A 20,789-nucleotide genomic window follows, 5' to 3' on the forward strand; every position below is an offset into this window, starting at 1 on the left:
ATTCCAATAACAAGCAACATTGTATATCGAGAGACACATAATTATGGAAGATTACAGGCAAGCCTCAAAGATGAGCCACAAAACAAAAGATGTGAGCGATGGTAGGAATTATAAGCCACAAAAAAAGCGAGCCAATAGTGTGAATATTTGGGCAACAAGCTACAAGTGACATTTATAATATAGCGATATATCTGAAATGCTTCAAAGTGTTACCACTGTGTAATGTTATAGTAATTGATGACATGATGCGACCACAGGAATGCGAATTTTGGAATGTTAACCATAGAGCGTGGTAAGATATAATTATACTATCATGAGAATTACAGATCAGGCCCAAAATTTTGTGTTGACCCATGTCAATTGATGACCAGAGAATTGAGCCCTTGAATGTCTTACAAACTTCTTTCAGAGAATGCTAGGGTTACCACAGATAATGATTTGCTTCAAGTATTAACAGAAAGTGATCTTTTGGCTCCCATCCATCTTCAAACCTTGCTATGATACCATGTTGAGAAATCGGGAGGCTGTTGAATTAGATGATTTCTCTTAAAAATGGTAATTTCTTGTGACTGATTTTTACTTATCTTATTATTATTTTTGTTCCATCATCAAGCAATTACCAAAAACATCATAAAGATCACAGAAAATCAGTAGACACAAGATATAGACTCTCAACCAGGGCAAACCCCTCTCCTAGGGGAAAACCCAAAAAATTCTCTTCTTTATAGAATCAGATCAAAGTGAGATATCCAAGACCCATGACCACAGAAAGCCACCTCTAGATGCCAAGTCAAATCTTCCATTCTGCTCAACAAAATCATCTTCATGAGATCAGCAACAAGAAATGTTCCAAGGCAGAATTTCCACATGTTCCAGCTCAAAACTCTTCTTCCATTTCAGACTTCGGCCTTCTATCTTCTGCAAAAATTCAGAGCTGAATCACCCAAGAATGTGTGTCCAAATGAGCTCATATCATCTTCTATTTATACTGTCTAGAGGGGTGCGAACAGACATGGCCATTGGGACAGGGCCAACATGTCATGTAGGCCAACTTGGCATCTAGAAGGGTTTTTTGACCCAAAATTACATAATAAAAATTCTTTTTTCCTTTTTCTTTTCAAGAGGTCCAAATAGGACTTTGACTCTGACTCAACAAAACCTAGAAGCATGAAGAACATGCTTATCTAATAAATAATAATAATGAAAATTCTTTTGAGCATGAAACCCATGCTTGAAAATAATTTTTCTTTTTCTCTTTTTTTTTCTTCTTTTTGCTTTTTACATAAAATATATAGAGGTACAACTATGAGGACCGAAACTAGTTACATCTTTCAACACTACTAGCCTTGTTAGTGTTTTGGCTCTCCATAGTTTCACTACATAAGGTGATTAATGAGGTCTCAAAACCAATGTTGCACAAAGCGCGATCGGGATTTAATCGGCGCCGGGAAAAAAGCGGAAAAAATCGACAAAAGCGGGAAAAAAGCGGAAAAAAGCGGGAAAAAAGCGTTTGGCACAAAAATATTCATTTTTTTTCATTTTTTTTCAATTTTTTTAATATCTAAACCATCTACAACATAAAATAAATACATTGACACATAAATATGATAAAAAAACTAATATATAAGATGTTTAATATCATTTCTAGCGCTAAAATCACACATAACATTGAATCATGTCCTGAATAGTAAGTCCTGAGTCCCAAGTCCAACTCAACCTCAAAATATCAACAAAAAATATGATAATGTATCTCATCATGTCATAATGTCATATACAATAAAATGAAAGTCTAATCCTATTGATTTCCTCTGCCCCTCTTGCGAGAAAATGGCACAGCTTTCTCTTTCCCTCTAGATGTAGAAGCTGGTGCCTGTGCTGGTGGAAATGGCAGTGGAGTCTGACGTGCTCTAGAAGCTGAAGAACTAGTAGTAGCAGCTACAGGAGGCTGAGGTGGACGGAGACCACGTCCTCTACTGGTGGTAGTGGTAGCCCGGGTAGCCCGGGTAGGCGGTGTCACCTCCTCCTCCTGCTCCTCCAACTCCTCCTCCTCCTGCTCCTGCTCCTCCTCCTCCTCCTCCTCCTCCTCCCCCTCCTCCTCCCCCTCATCCTGCACTAACCAATCCTCAGTGGGATCCATGAGAGGCCTCTCGGTCTCAACCCTCCATTCAGCAGTGGTGTCAATCCCATCCAATGAGATGGCTTCCGTATCAGGTGTCTTCTCTAGTTGTTTCACCCACAATCGAAGATTGTAGTAGACATAGACCATGTCATTAAGTCTATGGGACTCCAACCTGTACAAAGTTCATGAAATAATAAATTAATAATTAATAATTAATATTAAAAAAAAAATATTGTTTAAAACTTTAATGAATTCAAAAATTTATTTGGAAATTTGCAATATTTTAAATGTTTAAGTGTTAACCTATTGCGCTTCTTGTTGTGTATTTTTTCAAATACACTCCAATTGCGCTCACATCCCGAGGAGCTGCATGTTTGGCTGAGGATGCGTACGGCAAGATTTTGCAAAAGGGGTACTCTGCCACCATACATCTTCCACCATGCGTCTACAACAAAATTACAAATAAAATTTTAAATAAACATAAGAAAAAAATGGAATTTGAAGAAACAATGAAATTTGAAACAAAGTTACAAAGTACATACTACAAACTAAAAAATACCTGGCATTTTAATCGTCCTATCAATGACAGCCATCTCAAAGCCAAATGTGCCACCTGACAACTTATATTGCTCAATTTGTCTAGAGATCTCCATACGTTCTTCTGGAGATCTCACCATCTTCTGGACACAGGTTAATAATCCTTCCACGACCTCAACATCAAAATTAAACCCACATGCATAAGAAAATGCAGGGTTCAGGAAAAGCCCAGCAGCATGAATGGGACGATGGAGTGTGTTGTTCCATCGCTCATCAATGACTTCCCATAGAAGGAGTTGTCTCTGAAACCCATCATCTCCCTTATCATCATAGTAGGACCGAATGGCTTCTTTGGCCCTGTCCATGGCTTCATACAAATAGCCCATTGCGGGCTTCTCACCATCAACCAACCGAAGAACCTTTACCAAAGGTTCTGTAACAGCGCACACCTCCTGCACTCCCGCCCAGAAGTCTTCTTGGTATGAAACTAGTCTGCAGATGGCCTCTCCTTCTGGTTTGCGGCTCATTGACGAAGCACACCACTCCTCTGAAAGAAACATTCTCTTCAAATCCCACATAGAATTCAAGAGGGATTGAAGAGATATGAAACTCGTCGCAAACCGTGTAATGGCGGGGCGCACCAACTCTTTGTTGTTGGTGCATTTTCTCATCAAGCTAAGCACAGATGTGTGATTGTAAATAAATTTTGTGATGCTTTTTGATGAGTCAACAACCTCTTTGACAAAGGGAATTTTCCCTATGTCCTCTAACATCAAATCAATACAATGGGCAGCACAAGGTGTCCAAAATAAAGCAGGATGCCTGTCCATAAGCATTCTACCAGCAGCAACATAATTTGCAGCATTGTCCGTTATGACTTGGACAACATTTTCTGCACCCACCTCCAAAATAAACACATCCAGCAAATCACATAAAGTCCTTGCATCTTTGATTTGATGAGTTGCATCAACAGATTTGATAAACATAGTCCCCTTGGGACAACTAACCAAGAAGTTTATAAGGGTTCTCCCCTTTTGGTCAGTCCAACCATTTGACATAACAGTGCATCCTGTTTGTGCCCATGATGCCCTAAAATCCTCCAATCTTTGGGTGCAGTCACGCTTTTCATCTTGAAGAAGCCGGCCTCTGAAATCATGAAGAGAAGGGATTTTGTACCCTGGGCCAACACTGGCAATAGCATCAACAGTAGGTTGGAAAAATGGATTATTCCTTATAATGTTGAAAGGAATATCACTCCAGAGGAGAAATTTTGTCATCAACTTGTCAGCTTGTTCTTTTTCAGTTCTTTTTAGCATTGAACCAATAGTTGGTTGTGAACCAGGTGTGGTTCGAGGAACAAAATATGATGATGCAGCTACCGGATTGACTGACGCTGCAGTAGAACCAGTGCCACTTGGCCCACTTCCTTCAACTGACCTTTTTAGTTGCCTTTTGAGTTCTTCTTTGGCCTCTCTAGTGTGCTCTAATTCTCCCAATGCTCTCATGGCTTTTTGGATAATTTCAGCATTTGTATTTAGACAGGGCCCCACATCATGTCCAGGGATTTGTGCAAGGTGGAACTTCAACCTGTACACCCCCCCGAATATTTCCTTTCCACACAACTTGCAATACAAGTTTTGTCTATCATTCGGAGTTTTAGGGTCACCATATTCCCAGAAAGGATCCAATTTCCTTGGCATGTTTGTTTTTGAATTTTGAATTTGCAAACCTATGGAAAAATAAGGATTAGGAAATAGGAATTTAGGATTACATAATACAAATTACAATTTAGCATTTACAAAATTACAAGTTAATTATTTCCAAAATCCCAATTTCTAAACCCAAGTTACCCAACCAAATGCCAATGGCAAATGCCAAAAAACAATGAAAATTCAAAAAAAAAAAACAATGTTTAAAAAAAATGAGAAAATAAAAATAAAAAATTGGTTCTCATAGTCATAACAAATTACCCATCCCAAATCAATGAAAAATTTCAAAAAATTCTTTAAAAACAATGAAAACCAAAGTTTTTATAGAAGCAAAACCAAAAAAAATTAATCTACATACCTCTTTTATGGACAAATTGGTGATCTTGGCTTGGATTCCTCCTAAAAACGCTTGGATTCGCTCCCAAATCCGACGGAAACCCTTCAGCTCCTCTCCCTCACCTCTTCTCCTCCTCCTCCGCGCGGACAGCACAATGAATAAAAAAAAAAATCGATTTTGCATATAAAAAGCCCGCTGCCCGCGCCTCTGCCGATTTTTTCAAAAAATCGCGATTTTTTCGATAAAAATCGGTATAAAAAAAAAGTGGCGATTTTTACGGATAAAAATCGCGATTTGATCGGGCAGAGGAAAAAATCGCGATTTTCCGATAAAATCGCGATTTTATCGCGATTTTAACAACACTGCTCAAAACTAATTCATAGAAGTATAACCTCATTTAGATAGATCAGAATGCCTAATGGAGAATGAGGAAGGAGGGACTACAAGAGATACAGTTTCATTCACCTAGTTTCAGCCCTCATTTTGGTCCTAGAAGGAATTGGTTGTTAAATTTTTAGAATGTACATCACCTTTCTTTTGATCTCCTTTAGTGCACAAGCATCTTCTCTTCCCTCCTTAGGTGAGGTTGAAGGTCTGTCAGCTGTCACTCTGGTTTACTCAACCCAATTTCAACACCTAAAGTTTCAACCAGATAGTTCATACCACCAACTATTTTTCATTGGCTTTCAGATAACAGGATAACATGTTTTATCTTTTCGTCTTTCACTGATTTGAAAGTAATGAGAAATCTTACATATGCAGAATGGTTTGTCATTGAAAATCAGCATTGACCAGAAATGCGTACACACTTGTACATATGGGGATGTGTATTTGACTGCATGGTTGACTGTATAGTAAATCCTAATTATTTGTCATAGTATCAAATGCTGTGGTGTCTGCTTACTTCATGGCATCAGGCTATAACATCAAATGTGAATACATCAATAGATGTTGAGCTTCTATATATTGTTTAACTCATGCATGAGATATCTGAAATATCAAGAGCAATTGTAACTGAGAGCTGGGTCCCTAGTTGGCGGTAATTTATTTATGAATATCGTCTCTGTTTTTGGAAAACTGACTTGGCCAGGGAATTGTGTTCTTTAATCACAAGGATCAATAAAATTAAGCTCCATCTCTGTAACTGAATGCACTACTAATGATGGATTAATTTTGATACATGCATTGCAGCTCTGAATTCGCTCTTCGTTCATATTTGTACATTCTTTTGCATGCATTGGCAGCTGCTCCAGCTTCCTGGTGGTTTGGGGTAGAACAAAAGGTGATTTTCTTGGGCTTTTCAGTAGTGAGAGAAAAAATGACACACATTGGCTTCATGAATTTCACTTGAGAATGATAGCATTTGACCTTTAGCTTGTTTGGTAGGTCCGGGTATTCTATTTTCTCAGGTTGATCCTTGGTCTTGCATCAACAATATCGGAGACAGCTCTTGTTGTGGCTGTATCATCGAAATATGGTAGAAGATTGGCGATTTCCACTCTGCTTCTTCTTGCATTTACAAGTGGTTGCTTTATTGCTAGTACAAGTAAGTGTTATTTTTAATTACTGTTTCCTAACATTCATTGATTGTAGCCAGTTAGCATGGAGCTTCCAAGACTTGCTAAAGTTAAAGCCAATCTGTGATAATACTGCAGCTTAACTCATTTGCGGCATTTGTACTGAGATTCTTCTCAACTATGTGAAGATAGAGTATAACATAACATGCAAATGGCTGTTATGAACTTCTATTACATTTCTCTATTTTGTATTGAACTCCTAATTCTTTTCTTTTGGCTAGGCTTCTTGCCCAGCACGTTCTCCATGTATGCAATTACCCTTGCATCAGCTGCACTTCTTTTTGAGAGGCCTGCCTTATCTGTTTCAGTGGCTGCTATTGGTGTTCTTCTTGGTTGGCCATTCTCTATTCTTACAGCAGTGCCACTGGTTATCTATGCTTTAAGCACTGGAAATTTTAAGAGGGTTTTTTTCTCTGGGGCAATATCTTCAATAGGTGTGATGGTAAGCATGATGCATCTCATGAGAGGATTCTATTGTTGATTCAAATTTGTATGGCATTTTCATGAATTTTAATTCATTTTTTGTTCCCACAGCATCTCTAACTATGAAATTAGGTGCATTGCATGCGAGTATCCATATTCTTATGTCATCAAATTTAAACTATGCTATTACAGGTGCTATCAGTATTGACAGATTATTACTATTATGGAAGGTGGACATCATCAGTGCTCAATCTGCTAGTATATAATGTTGCTGGAGGAGGTGAAAGCCATTTGTATGGGGTAGAAGGACCATTGTTCTATTTGAGGAATGGCTTCAACAATTTCAACTTTGCACTTGTATTTGCATTGCTGTTCTTACCAATAATGCTAATTACAAAGAAAAAGGACTACGTACCTTTAATAGTTGTGGTTTCTCCAGTCTACTTGTGGTTGACATTCATGTCTCTACAACCTCACAAAGAAGAAAGGTAATTGTCTCCTTGGTTCTAGGAAAAATTCCATTTAACATTGGTTGTAAATATTCTGAAAATTTTGTTCAAATGCTTTAGTATGATGGTTAAGAATGAAGATTTTACAAACTTTAGCAAGGTTCATCATTCATGTAGAAGGGGTTTTGAATATGATAGGTTTACTAAAATAAAAATTCATGAGGGACATTGTCATAAAATTAGTTGAATTTGTTTTTGTTGCTTTGTTATGAACACAAATATATATATATATATATATAGATATAGATAATAAATAATGCGTAATAATTAGTATTAATGATGTTGAGAAATGTAACTAGTATTGGTCTTCATAATTGTATTTGTGTCATGATGTAATATATTTGTCAAAAGAAAGAAAAAGAAATTATTTGTAAAAGAAAAATGATTTATGAGCATGGGTTTCATGCTTTATTTATTTTTATTCTAGGTCAAAGCACCCATTGAGTGCTTCTAGGGTTTATGTCATGACTCATGAGTCATAGTCCTTGTCATTATGATCTAGACCCTTCTTGGGCTCATTGTGTCAAAGAAAGAAAAATATTTTATGTATCTTGTTCATACCACACCTCCATCAAGTCGGCCTGCCCTTCTCTTCATGTCAGCCTAATAGAGGAGCTTCAAACCACTATATATAGCCATAGATTCGTCCTAGTATGGGAGAAAGTCATCCACGATTTCAATCTGCAATTATCAAGTGAAAAAATAAGTGCGAAGAAGTCTAAAAGAGGTCTTTACATAGAAGGAAGATGCTAACAAAGAGAAGCTGAGATTTCTTATCTTTTTTTCCACACGTGTGAAGAGGATTGAGGTGCAGGCCAAATTACAGGCCGAATTACAGAGATGCAAAGAGGACCGGGAATTACAAAGTTGCAGAGACGACCGAAATTTACAGAGTTGCAAAGAGGGTTGAGACTTACAATATTGCAGAAAGGGAGAATCACTTGAAGAGTTGACTTGTCTTCATGGGAGGCTGACTTGGTGGACGGAGGAGGTCATTTGTCTTGGCCGTAGGTCTTGGTTGTCCCATTTGATTTGGTTCATGAAAGAAGAGAAGAAGTTTTTGGGTTTTCCCTTGGCTGAGAGCCTACATCTTGTGTCCATGATCTTCATGTTTTTGGTTTTGGTAGTTGTTTGATGATTAGAACTTAAAGAAGACATAAAGAAGTTAATAAGAATTTAAGAACATCACAAGTAATTATCAAAGATAAGGAAATCCTTCTGCCTTTATGATTTTTCCAACATGGTATTAGAGCAATGGTGAAGATGGATAAAAGTCAGCTTGAAGATCTTTGGCTCTCATCATTGACATTAATTCAATGGATCTTCTTTAGGATAGATACCCCTGCAATATAACACAGTCTTGCTGTCATTGTTACAAAAGAGATGTTTAGACAGAAGAAAGGTCTTTTAATGCCTTGAGTAAGGTTACATATGACAGTTCTCTTAGGGTGACCAATCACTCTTCAAGGTCAAATGAAAAGTATGTTGAGAAATCTAGGGAAGCTAGATTAGGTGATTTCTCTTTCTTTGATAACTGCTTGTGATGTCTTTTTACTTATCTTAATTAGATTCTTTTTCTCATTGATTATTATTATGTTCTTTTCATCAAACAACTACCAAACCATAAAGAACAACGAAACAATAGGACATCGGATATATGCGATCAACCTGGGCCAAAATGTCTCCTCTTGAAAGGAAAACCCACAATAATTCTTCTTCTTATAAAATCTTCTGTTGACACCTAATCTTTGGGATAAGGTAAATCCATGTAAATATTGTAAATAGGAAAATAAAGAGAATTGGAAGACGAAGAAACATTGGGAGATGAACCCAATAGTCTCCCTCTCCATGTATATATTCATGTTCCATCTTAATGCAAAAATACAATTCAATTCGTGGAGTTACCTCTTGGCTTGACATGGTATCAGAGCCAACTCCCATTTTAGAGTTGTAACTCCTATTCCTGCAATGAATCCTTGCCATGGATAGAGCATTCTCTGATTTTTGCCTTGAATAGTCTGGTGTGTACGCTGCTTGTCTGTACGTTGTCTAAGTATATGTGGAAGCTGTGACTTGTCGAGCTCGTGTTGGTGGTGTGGAAGCCGAGACCCTGTGTTGTTAGTGTGGAAGTCGAGACCCCATGCTAGTGGTGGCACTGCCTGGACATGAGCTCTATAGCGTTGGTGCATTGAAATACTCTAGCTGTGTATGGTGTAAGCCATGGTGTTGAGAGGTGGAACCCGCTTTTGTGTTAAATAATTTTCGAAGACTGTGAGGGATGAACACTTCTGAAATTATGCATTGACCATGAGCTTCACTGTGCATATATCTTTGGCTGTTGGAGGTGCATTCAACGTCAAATGACTAGAGGAATTTGCATTGAATATGTTGATCAAAACCCCTGCCATGGTGAACTGTGCATGTTGTTGTGCGTTGATTGAGGACCTGACTTTGTTTGGTGGAGCACGATGTCATAATTAAAGGTGGAATCGATGTATTGAACTCCATATGCATTGAACTCCATTTTTTGAAGGTCGTATGGTTCAATGGTATCTCCTCTTGAATACTGAAATGATATATGTTGATTGTGCATGGTATAAGTGGTATGGTATGAAGACCTCTTTTTTTTCATGAAGACCGTATTTGGAGTAGTTTTTTTTTAACACCATAATTTATTATATTAAAGCTGTGAGTTCACCTGTTATGAATATAATTCATAACAAGTAAATAAACAAAATAAATGTAAATATTAAATAATCAAATATTGATTATGTTAAATAGTCATTAAGTTAAGTGAAAAGGCATGTCTAAAAAGACATGCCCAGTCACGAAAAGACACTTGCTTAGGTATATATATCCGGTTCCTCATCGTAACATTCATCACTTATACATTTATATATAATAATTTATTATTACCAAATACCTCGTGTATTTTTACATTCAAGCCAACAAGCTATCAGTTTTTGTGCTCCAGTGGTATCAGAGCCATGGCACACAATATAATCATGCGGGTCTTTGAACGTTGTTCGCCGCACAATGTGCCATTACATTCACGTCCTGATTGCGTTGAGAAGTTTAATAAAATTCAAGAAGTATTTCAGGGATTAGAAAAATCATGTGTAGAAGTTAAAGCATGTCGAATGGAAATCGATAGTAAGGAAGATGATAATGACAATGAAGAAATGAAAGAAGATGAAGCAGTAGATGATTGTTCAATATTACGATGAAGGCATATTAAGCCCATCAAGTGCTCTGTTGATACTGCAGGCCCAAGACCTGCTGTTCCTGTTGTATCCATTCAAACTGTTCCATTGTTGTCACGGTCTGTCAGTGCATCAGGAAGACTAGGAGTTGGAGATTCTATGGCTTCAAATAGCATGTTGCTGTCTCAAAGTTCACAGGTGCCTCCATCATACAAAATGGCTGTTGTTGGAAAGAATAAGAATACTTACGCTAGGCATGTTCCTCTTTCGATCTCGAGTGCTAACACTCTGGCAGCGGCAAGTCCCTCTCAAGGTTCCACTGCTTCACATTCTAGTGGTTTTATGCAGAACTCTCTTTCATCTTCTGTGTTACCTCCATGTACAATTCCAGGTTCTCCTCAATCAAGTCATAGGATGGACATGCATAATGAATATTCCTCAGGTCGGACAAGTTGTGATGCCTCGCCTTCTTCATCTGGGGCTATTGGATCATATATTCGCACATCACAATTATCTTTCTTGATTGGACCTGAAAAAGAGCAGCGTATTTGTGGTGCTGCTAATCAGAGTGAGCGTCCTGTGGGCTTCACTTTTGGCTCAGTAACTCCTGAGATGCTAAATCGGCAAAGATCTCATGGGCACACGCTAGATGTTGAAGATTCCAATTCTCGTGTACAAGAAAAATCTTTCAGAGTGGACCAGCTTGATCATCAACCAAGTTTACTGGATCAACATATACATCAGCAACCACAGAGAGGGAAGAATCTGAAAGCTTTCCAAGTTCATTATGAGCTTGATGGTCATGATATCAGAGTCCAGCAAGCCACAATGAATGATCTTGGTATGCAGGGACCCCCGATGCATGTATATCCATCTACTGATGTCAGGCAGGTTAGTCCTATCATGTCAGAAGAATTTCCTCATCTCGACATCATCAATGACTTGCTTGATGACGAACATTATCGAGGCAAAGCCCTTAGTGCAATGCTGTAGCATCTAGGTGGGCAACATTTAAATCGACACATTCCTTTTCCTGGGCTTGAAAGGAGAAATTCAGGTCATTTGCTTCCAAAAGTAAATCTTGTCAAAGGAGATAGGGTTGAGATATCCAGATTGCATGAAGATGGTTTGTTTCAGTTGCATTCTTCCTCGAATCCCTCAAGTATTGGGTTGAGGGAAAGCTTGCAAATGGTTCCTCCTTATGCACATTCACTGTATGGTCAATCGGTGGATTCAAACAAGGCATGTAGTCAGGTTGAGTCACGGGCAAACCATGTTCCACAAAATAATGTGCCGAATCAGAGGAATAGCCTTCCTAAATCCAGTTCTGACAAGAACAATGTGCAGTTGGCCTATGCCTTGGGCAAGTATGATCAACTAAAGTCTCCCACACATCAGACAAACAATACAGAGTCCAATCTATGTTGCTTCTGTCCATTGTGCTGCGAAATTTGTCCCCTCTCTGTCTTGGTGTGCCATCACCAACTATCCGCGATAATTCCAAAACTTAGTCTAACGTTGTCCACTAACCCGTTGACCGTGGCATATCAAATTTTACTAGAGTGGGGCGTGGAGGCATTGATGGCGTTCTTGCGATTGTACTCCGTGCAGAAGGACGGGGATCTCGCTGTGGTCCTTGCTGGGCTTTTGTTCGGTTGGCAGGGAACAAATACGGCCTAGTCTGCTGTTCAGATTGGCATGCTACAAATATAGCCTCATTTTTTTTTTATCAAAGCATGTGCCCAGAACCACAGAGTTGCAGGTGGAGGTCACATGTAAGAATCCACAAATAAATCGCATCATGGAGGCCATTTTCTTTGGTAGATTGATCTATTACATCCTGGATGATCCACACATGCCCAATGTCGATCTCATCCGCTATGTAGATATCACATATGCCTATTGCAGTGAGGCATTTCATCGGCACACTGCCAAATCACTTTGAATGCGGGCCCCGACTTCATACAATGTCCAAGATATAAGATTCATCATAGAAAAACAAACACTGGATTTATCTTCCGAAGCAACAAGAGATATTATTATCGCGTAGATAATCCGGATTGAAAACGAAGTGACACATTGTACAAACACGACTATGATTTTTATGGCGTATAAGTAAAAGAGTCACCTTTGTAAAGTAAATACAAAGTTACTTTACAGAATTATAAGGTTACTTTTTATATAAAAAAATAAAAAATAATAATAATAATAATATAGTATTAAAAAAATTTATATTATTATTATTAAAAAAAGGGAAAACATGATTAAAAAATAAATAAATTTAGAGTTATTAAAAAAAATAAAAATTAGAGCTATTAACAAAATTAAAAAATAAAATTAGAGTTATGTAAAAAAAAAAATCGATTCAACACAATGCTACCAAGCGAATTATACAAGCAGAGGTGCCAATGGCGTTGAGTTACATATGCCGAGATGACAAATGCAAATTGAAGGAAACTGCTGACAATAAGCTTTGAGGATAAAGCTTCTGAAGGAAGGGGCTATGTTATGAATATATCTCATAACAAGTACATAAATAAAATAAATGTAAATATTAAATAATCAAATATTGATTATGTTAAATAGTCATTAAGTTAAGTGAAAAGGCATGTCTAAAATGACATGCCCAGTCACAAAAAGGCACCCGCTTAGGTATATATATGCGGGTCCTCATTGTAACATTCATTACTTATACATTTATATATATAATAATTTATTATTACCAAATACCTCGTGTATTTTTACATTCAAGCCAACAAGCTATCAATTTTTATGGTTCATCACCTCTTATGAAGAGCATGCCTTAATATATGGCGATGCTTATATTATAAAGTGCATTATGGTGGAATGACATGCCTTAATATATGGTGATATTATGAAGTGCATTATGGTGGAATGACATGCCTTAATATATGGTGATGTTTAATATATGGTTTGAATAGTGATATTATATGGTGGTATATTGTGTGAGTAGTAATATTATATGGTGGAGAGCCTTCATATGCACAGTAAAGAGTGAAATTTTTGTTTTCGAAAGCAAATAGTTTTTTTTAGAATGCATTCACTTATCTCTATTGTGGGAGTGGTTCTTTCTGGCAAAGAAAACTATCTTGAGTGGTCTGGAAGATAAAACATGCCCTCATTTTCAATGAGTTGTGGAAAGGGGTTTGTGAAGCAGAAGGAGGCAATGCACCCGAAAAACCCACTTCAGATAAGGACCTTGCCATTTGGGAAAATAAGAACAACAAGGCCTATGCCTTGATTGCAGAGTTAGCAAATGAAGAGGTGAGTCGACAATTTTCGCCATTTTCAAATGCATTTGAAGCCTTCAAGAAGTTGAAGGAATTGTACGACTCACACTCTTAACTTGAAGTTGTTCAATTGATGATTAAGTTGTTCAGTCTTGAGTTAAAAAATGATGACCCTCCTGCCTTAACGTTAGAAGTAAGATCCATTATGCATGACATAAAAGCCATTGGTGTTGAAATAGATATTCCTCTCATAGCTTATGTTAAGGCATTATATCCCACCTATTCAGATTATCTTGAGTCATTGCAAGCAAGTGGTAACCTTAAAGAGATTACCTTTGACTCCCTTGAGAAGAAGTTCGCTGAAAGAAAGAAGGCTTTTGGGAAGAAGACAATGCCTCAGTCTACTAAAGAAGCTGCGTGCCTTGCACAGAAGGAGAAGAATCATGCACAAGATTCTTCTAGAGGAAGAGGTGGCTGAAGAGGAAGAGGAAGGAGGAATTTTAGAGGCAGGGGGGCAGACAGTTCCAAGGAGAAAAGTCTGATCTTCATTGCATACGATGCAATAGAGATGGACATGCTTCCACTTGTAAGTTGCGTTGGGACCGAATTGAGCAAGAAATAAATGAAGGGAAAGGTAAAACCATTAACAAAGGGAAAGGTAAAGCACCCGAGTTCGCTCATTATGTTGTGGCACATTGCAACATTAGAGTAACTGAAGACTTATTCAATGCTTCACTTGCTTCATGGAAAGATGATTGGTTGCTTGATTCAGGAGCAACTTGCCACATGACTTTCAGGAGAGATTTCTTTGAAGAATCCAGTGACAATGTTGATAGAGTTGTATACTTTGCAGACAAGTCAAAACTCAAGCCATTAGGGGTCGGCACCATTAGGCTCAAATTGCTTGGTCTTCGAAACTTTCTTCTACATGATGTTCTATACCTCCTAGAATTGAGGAGAAATTTGCTGTCTTTGGTCCATATCCGCCAACAAGGACACTCCATTCATATATTTGATGGCAAGGTCAAGGTCAAAAAAGCATCAAATCACTCACTTGTCATGACGGGGATAGAAGAAGAAAGACTTATGAAGCTGCGTGGTACCTTTGCTCGTGCACATAACTTCTCATACATTTCTCACTAAGTTGAAGGTACATTTCCATCAAGTCTTTTATGGCATGCTAGATTTGGACACTTGAACTATGACAACCTTCGTTTGTTGAAGAAAAATAGTGTTACTGGTTTGCCTACAATTCCTAGGAAACTTAAGCAATGTGATGCTTGTATCTTAGGAAAGCACAACAAACATTCTTTTCATGATTCTCATTTCAGAGCACATAGAAAACTTGAACTCATTCATTCACATTTATGTGGCCCAATGCTTGTTCCTTCTGCAAATGGTAATAAAAATATGATGATATTTATTGATGACTACACCAGAATGTGTTGGGTTTATTTATTGAAGAACAAATTTGAAGCTTTTGAACTAAGTCACAGTACACGTCCCTCAGAGTCTCGTGTCCTGTATTTCATGTGTCGGACACGAAAACTGTCCTAAAACGTGTTGAAAACTTTTTTCTTTGTGTCCTCCAATCGAGACACGTGTTTTGGATGTGTCGAAACGTGCCCTAACGTTTTTGGTTCTTAGGACACGTGTCCCATGAAAAGTGACATTTAAAACCTGCAACATGGTTTATTTTTGGGTTTTTTTTTGTCATTGTTCACCACCGAAGTTGAGTTTGCTTGTCGCTGGAATCCAATTTGTTGTGTAGTGTGAAGAATTCCATTAGATTCGAGCGCAATGCTCACAACTTCACATCGACCTGGACCTGGAGATGTAGGAGACGAGCATTCGCATGCTTTGTTGAGAGTTTGGAGCACTTAAATTTCTTGTAAGTTGTGTTATAGCCTACGGAACTTAACTTAATTATACATGAGTGACCACGTATAGATCGTGTGTTGAAATAAAAATCCCAGCTCCCCATCATGTGCTCATTGCTCACTACACCTTCGAGGTCTAAAGGGAGGGAAAGCTCGATTAACGCTCTAGTCAACAATGAAGTTTGAACACATATAAATTCATAGCTCATAAACTACCTTATGTGAAGTTTGAACATGATCAAACTTGTTTGAAGTTAACAACAAAAATTATTACATGAACAATGAACATTGAACTGTAAACATCATTGATGTAGTAAATTAATAAACTTACTAGTAAATCACTAAATAGTAAATAGTGTATACTAAATACTAAATAGATATCATCATGATTCATATCTATATGGATCAAGCACTATATTTCAGTATTTTTTAGTATATATATATATATATAATAGATATCATCATGATTCATATCTATATGGATCAAGCACTATATTTCAGTATTTTTTAGTATATATATATATATATAAACGTGTCCCACGTGCCCTGTTTCTGGGGTCGCTACGCTTCGTGTCGAATACTGGTATTTACGTGTCCTCTGTGTCTCGTGTCCTCGTGTCATGTGACTTAGGAAAAGACATTCAAGAACTTTCGTGCATGAATTGAAAATGATGCACAATCTCATATTGGTTCTATTCACACTGATAATGGTAAAGAATGAACTTCAGATGAATTTGAAAACTATCTTCGCCAGCATGGGATCAAACATAAAATAACTATGTCCTATAATCCTCAATAGAACAAAGTAGCTGAAAGAATGAACAGGGCAATCTTAAATATGGTACGCTCCATGATGTTTTTCAAGAATGTTAAACTGATGTTTTGGGCTAATGCAGTTCTATGTGCATTTGTATATAAAGAATAGGTGTCCATCTAATGCTATAAAAAACAAGACTCCTTATGAAATGTGGTATGGCCACATTCCTTCGGTGAGGCATCTCAAGGTTTTTGGTTCCACCTGTTATGCCTTGATACCTAAAGAACAAAGAAGCAAACTTGGTGCAAGGAGTTGCAAGTGTATCTTCTTGGGGTACTTAAATACCTCCAAAGCATACCGTCTTTATGATGAAGTCAATAAAAAGTTCATAATATCTAGAGATGTGATCTTTCTTGAATCTTCCAAGGCTGACAATGTTGTTGAGCAACAACTTGATCGCTTGGATAGATTTGGACATGCAAAATCTTTTCAAGAGTTTGATAATGAGATTCCACATCTTGAGGGGGGGGGTTCCTATACTGGATCATTTTGTGGAATCTTCTTTTGAAGCGCTCTCTCCCCCGCATGAAGCTCCAACCATTGATGACACTTTGAGTGATGTGATTGACAGAATTGGGAGACTAAATCTTGATTCAGCCCCAACTCAGTGAAATGAGCAACTTGGGCCATCTCAAAAAGGTCCTCCAAAATGGCTGACAAAGAAACTTGAAAGTGTTTGTCTTGATGAGGTTGGAAATACAGGAACAAGAAGCTCAACTAGATAGAATGGAGGTGATATAGACGATTTTGATTCTCCTGTAGATATGGATGTTTCTCATGATTGTGAACTGAACTTGTCTACAGATTTTGAACCAACTTCCTTCAAAGAAGCTGCTTCTCATGATGAATGGAAAGAAGTGATGCAGAAATAATATGATGCCTTGATAAAGAATGGCACCTAGAAGCTGGTTGATCTTCCATTGGGAACCAAACCAATATGCTGCAAGTGGGTCTTCAAGAACAAGTATAAAGCAGATGGTTCACTTGACAAGCATAAAGCCAAGCTTGTGGAAAAAGATTTTGCACAGAAGGAAGGGGTTGACTATGAGGAGATTTTTGCCCCCACAACAAAATGGGCTACCATCCGAACACTCTTTTCCTTCGCAACACAGAACGGTTGGAAATTCCATCAAATGGATGTAAAAATTGCTTTCTTGAATGGAGATCTGAAAGAGAATGTTTTTATGTCCCAACTAGAAGGATTTATTGTGAAGGGTCAGGAACATAAAGTATGCAAGCCTATAAAATCCTTGTATGGCCTCAAGCAAGCACCGCGAATGCAGTACGAGAACTTAACTGAGCATCTTCTAAAACTCAACTTCAAACATTATGATCTTGATGATGCAACTTTGTTTGTCAAGAAAGATGGAGAAACAGTTGTATATCTTGTGGTGTATGTACATGATCTTCTGATGACAAAGAACAATGAGAGCTACATTGTATCGATAAAGAAGGAATTGAGGACAGGTTTTGAAATGATAGATTTGGGCTATGTTCACTACTATCTTGGTATTGAAGTAACTCAACATCCGAAGTTTATATTCCTCTCTTAGAAGAAATACATTGGCGATCCGTTGAACAGGCTTGGTATGGCTGAGTGCAATCTTTTGACTACTCCAATGGAACAAAACTTAAAGCTCACATCCATTGAAGTGAATTTGAGGATGCAATGAAGTATAGACAACTCATAGGAAGTCTCAACTACTTGACTACTACTAGACTGGACATTCGATTTGCTGTTGGAATCCTCTCCAAGTTTATGCAAAAGCCTTGTGAGGGTCATTGGTCTATTGCAAAAAGAGTTCTAAAGTACTTGAAGGGAACTCAAGACTTTGGACTTAAGTATACACAGGTGGGCAACTTCAGCTTGATTGGATACTTTGATTCAACCTTCGATGGAGATAAAGAAACTGGGGCATCTACTTCAGGTTATGTAATGAGTCTTGGATCAAGAGCTGTCTCCTGGAGGTCACGCAAACAATCAGTTCCAGTAGATTCCACAACTGAGGCAGAATATGTGGCAGCAACTGAAGCAACAAAGGAAATTGTGTGGCTCAAGAAAATTCTGGAAGATTTGTAGGAGAAACAAGTGCATTCAACTCCTCTCTTGATTGACAACACTTATGCAATAAAGTGGGCAAAAAACCCAAAGTTCCATGATCGAACGAAGCACATCAACACAAAATACCATCTGATTCGACATCATGTTGAGGACAAGACAACCCACCAACGTCATTGTTCCACAAATGAGACATCTTCACCAAAGCACTTGGAAGAGAAAAGTTCGAAAGATTTAGAATGATGCTTGGAATCACCAACATCCCTTTAGATTAAGGGAGGGAATGTTGACACCTAATCTTTGGGATTAGGTAAATCCATGTAAATATTGTGAATAGAAAAATAAAAAGAATTGGAAGACAAAGAGACATTGGTGGATGAAACCCAATTGTCTCCCTCTCCATGTATATATTCATGTTCCATCTTAATGCAAAAACACAATTCAATTCGTGGAGTTACCTCCTGGCCTGACATCTTCGATTGAGAAATTTCAAGACATATGACCCTTGACCAAGACCCTCCAAGACCAAGTCAAATCTGAGCTTTTTCTTCTAGCAAGTCCTGCAATTTTAACCTCTAGTAAATTCTTCTACCCAATAGATTCTTCTGCAATTTCAACCCATCCAACAGATTCTTCTACTAGTTTGACCCCTCGAGTAGATTGTTCTGCAACTTTGTCCTTCCAACAAATTCTTCTGCAAAAACCCTAAGTGACACGTGTGAGAGAATAATGGAGACCTTGTCCTTCTTTTCTTCTTCACTAGAGATGAGACCTTCTTCTTATCAACTCGACTTGCAAGATGGATTTCCTTTGACCAAAAACTCGACCTTCTTGAAGTAACTGCAACTCGGTTTCTATTGCTGCAAGATGATGCCCTAACCTTCGCACTTGTGGAGGAATATAGCCAAAAACTAAATAAAAAAACTTGCTTTTCTTGTCTTCTTCTAGTCTTTCTCTTCTTCGCACTTCTTGCTCTTCCTTGTACAAATTGGTGAGTGAATGTGTCCCTTCTAAATGAGGTCGAAGTCTCCTTTATATAGGTCTTCCACTAGGTCGAATTGCACTTTTTAGGCCGACTTGTCCATGTGTGTAGGCTGACTTGATCTTTGCACCATGGTGAGGTCTTAGAGGGTCTTTTGACTCAAATAAATTTTCTTTACAATATGTACCCATGCCCAAATGGGTCTTCAATACATGACAATGACTCAATTGACTTTATGACAAACCTAGAAGCACTCAATGTGTGCTTGACCTAAAAATAAATTTCCCTTGATTATGAAACCCATGCCTCAAGAAAAACAATAAATTTATTTTTCTCTTTACATTAAATACATAAAATCATGATTACATATGTCATTATGAAGACCGAACTAGTTACATATTTCAACACTCCCTCTTAACTAGGGAGGTATTCATAATCCACACAAGGTACTTGGACATCCTTAATTTGAAGAATTCTCATAAGAAAATTCAGATTGGTAAGCCATCTCTTTGCATCAAATCAACCGACATTGTTACATAGCAAGACCTTGACTAACAACTCTATCTCTCCACAAGATCAGAGCACAATGCTGACGAGACCAATGACTGATAGACACTATCATCATTGTCTATTAAGGCACATACCCCACTCGGGTGTTCACAGGGTATGCCCTTCCAGGACTATTCTTATCTTGGATTTCCAGTCCTCAAAGAATATCGGTCCTCCTCGACTACGACATCCTTAAAGAGGATCAGATGCTAGATGCTTACCCAATCCTCCATTCTTTCTTCACGAAGTGAGGACAAGAATAATGTGTCTATCTCTCCCTCTCAACTAGGGAAGATATACCCATTCCTATAGAAGGAATGTACCCATTCCTTTAAAAGGAATGTTCCTAAGCTCCCTATTATCCAAGGACTTGTCCAAGCTACCTCTTAACTTAGGGACTTGCTTGCAACAACTTTCTTTTCTTTGGTTGAGATCATGGGATTATCAGCTGCTTGGGGGCTCCTTCTTTCGATGTCATGAATTTCATCTTCTTCAATATGGAGCCCAATGTTGCACGAAGCGGGAGCGAAGCGGAAGCGCGGAGCGCGGAAGCGTCATTTTCCAAAAATCTAGGAAGCGAAGCGTCCGCGGAAGCGTCTGCTATATATATATATATTTTTATATTTTTTTGCATTTATACTCAAACCAAACATCCCAAATACCAAATTAATTGTAGAAGACATGAAAACATGCATATTTTTGCATAAATCAAGATAGATATGGCATCCATGATTCCATTGTAGTTACTAGTATGTACAACAATCATCTATATTCTAGCTATTACAAACATACATCAAATTTTTAAGCATATTATAGAACATAAAACATTTAAGCATA

General features: G+C 37.9%; 2 protein-coding genes across 2 annotated transcripts in view; one reads left to right on the plus strand and one right to left on the minus strand.

The window, feature by feature from the left end:
• EBS3 (Alg9-like mannosyltransferase family) overlaps nucleotides 1-20,789 on the plus strand; it is a 126,337-nt gene that overhangs the window by 89,564 nt on the left and 15,984 nt on the right. The window contains exons 2-5 of the mRNA XM_089432118.1: nucleotides 5,894-5,984; nucleotides 6,089-6,248; nucleotides 6,501-6,721; nucleotides 6,895-7,190. Coding sequence (XP_089288244.1) covers nucleotides 5,894-5,984; nucleotides 6,089-6,248; nucleotides 6,501-6,721; nucleotides 6,895-7,190 — 768 coding nt within the window. The remainder of the gene's footprint in view (nucleotides 1-5,893; nucleotides 5,985-6,088; nucleotides 6,249-6,500; nucleotides 6,722-6,894; nucleotides 7,191-20,789) is intronic.
• Nucleotides 1,457-2,550, minus strand: LOC149164605 (uncharacterized). Its single transcript, XM_089430938.1, has 2 exons — nucleotides 2,423-2,550; nucleotides 1,457-2,291 (listed from the first exon to the last, which is right to left on the minus strand). Exons 1-2 carry the CDS (start codon nucleotides 2,548-2,550, stop codon nucleotides 1,796-1,798), a joined length of 624 nt encoding a protein of 207 aa, XP_089287064.1. The 3' UTR covers nucleotides 1,457-1,795.

This window comes from Pinus tabuliformis, chromosome 5_1, assembly GCF_031772625.1.
Source record: "Pinus tabuliformis cultivar Carrire ecotype Pingquan chromosome 5_1, CPIR1, whole genome shotgun sequence".
In the NCBI taxonomy this organism is placed as follows: Eukaryota; Viridiplantae; Streptophyta; class Pinopsida; order Pinales; family Pinaceae; genus Pinus; species Pinus tabuliformis.

Bases quoted from the DNA above. Each gene is read 5' to 3' on its own strand.
- LOC149164605 (XM_089430938.1), bottom strand. From the start codon at position 2,550: ATGTATGGTGGCAGAGTACCCCTTTTGCAAAATCTTGCCGTACGCATC. The intron at 2,292-2,422 runs GTTAACACTTAA...AACTTTGTACAG, and splicing joins CACAACAAGAAGCGCAATAG to GTTGGAGTCCCATAGACTTA.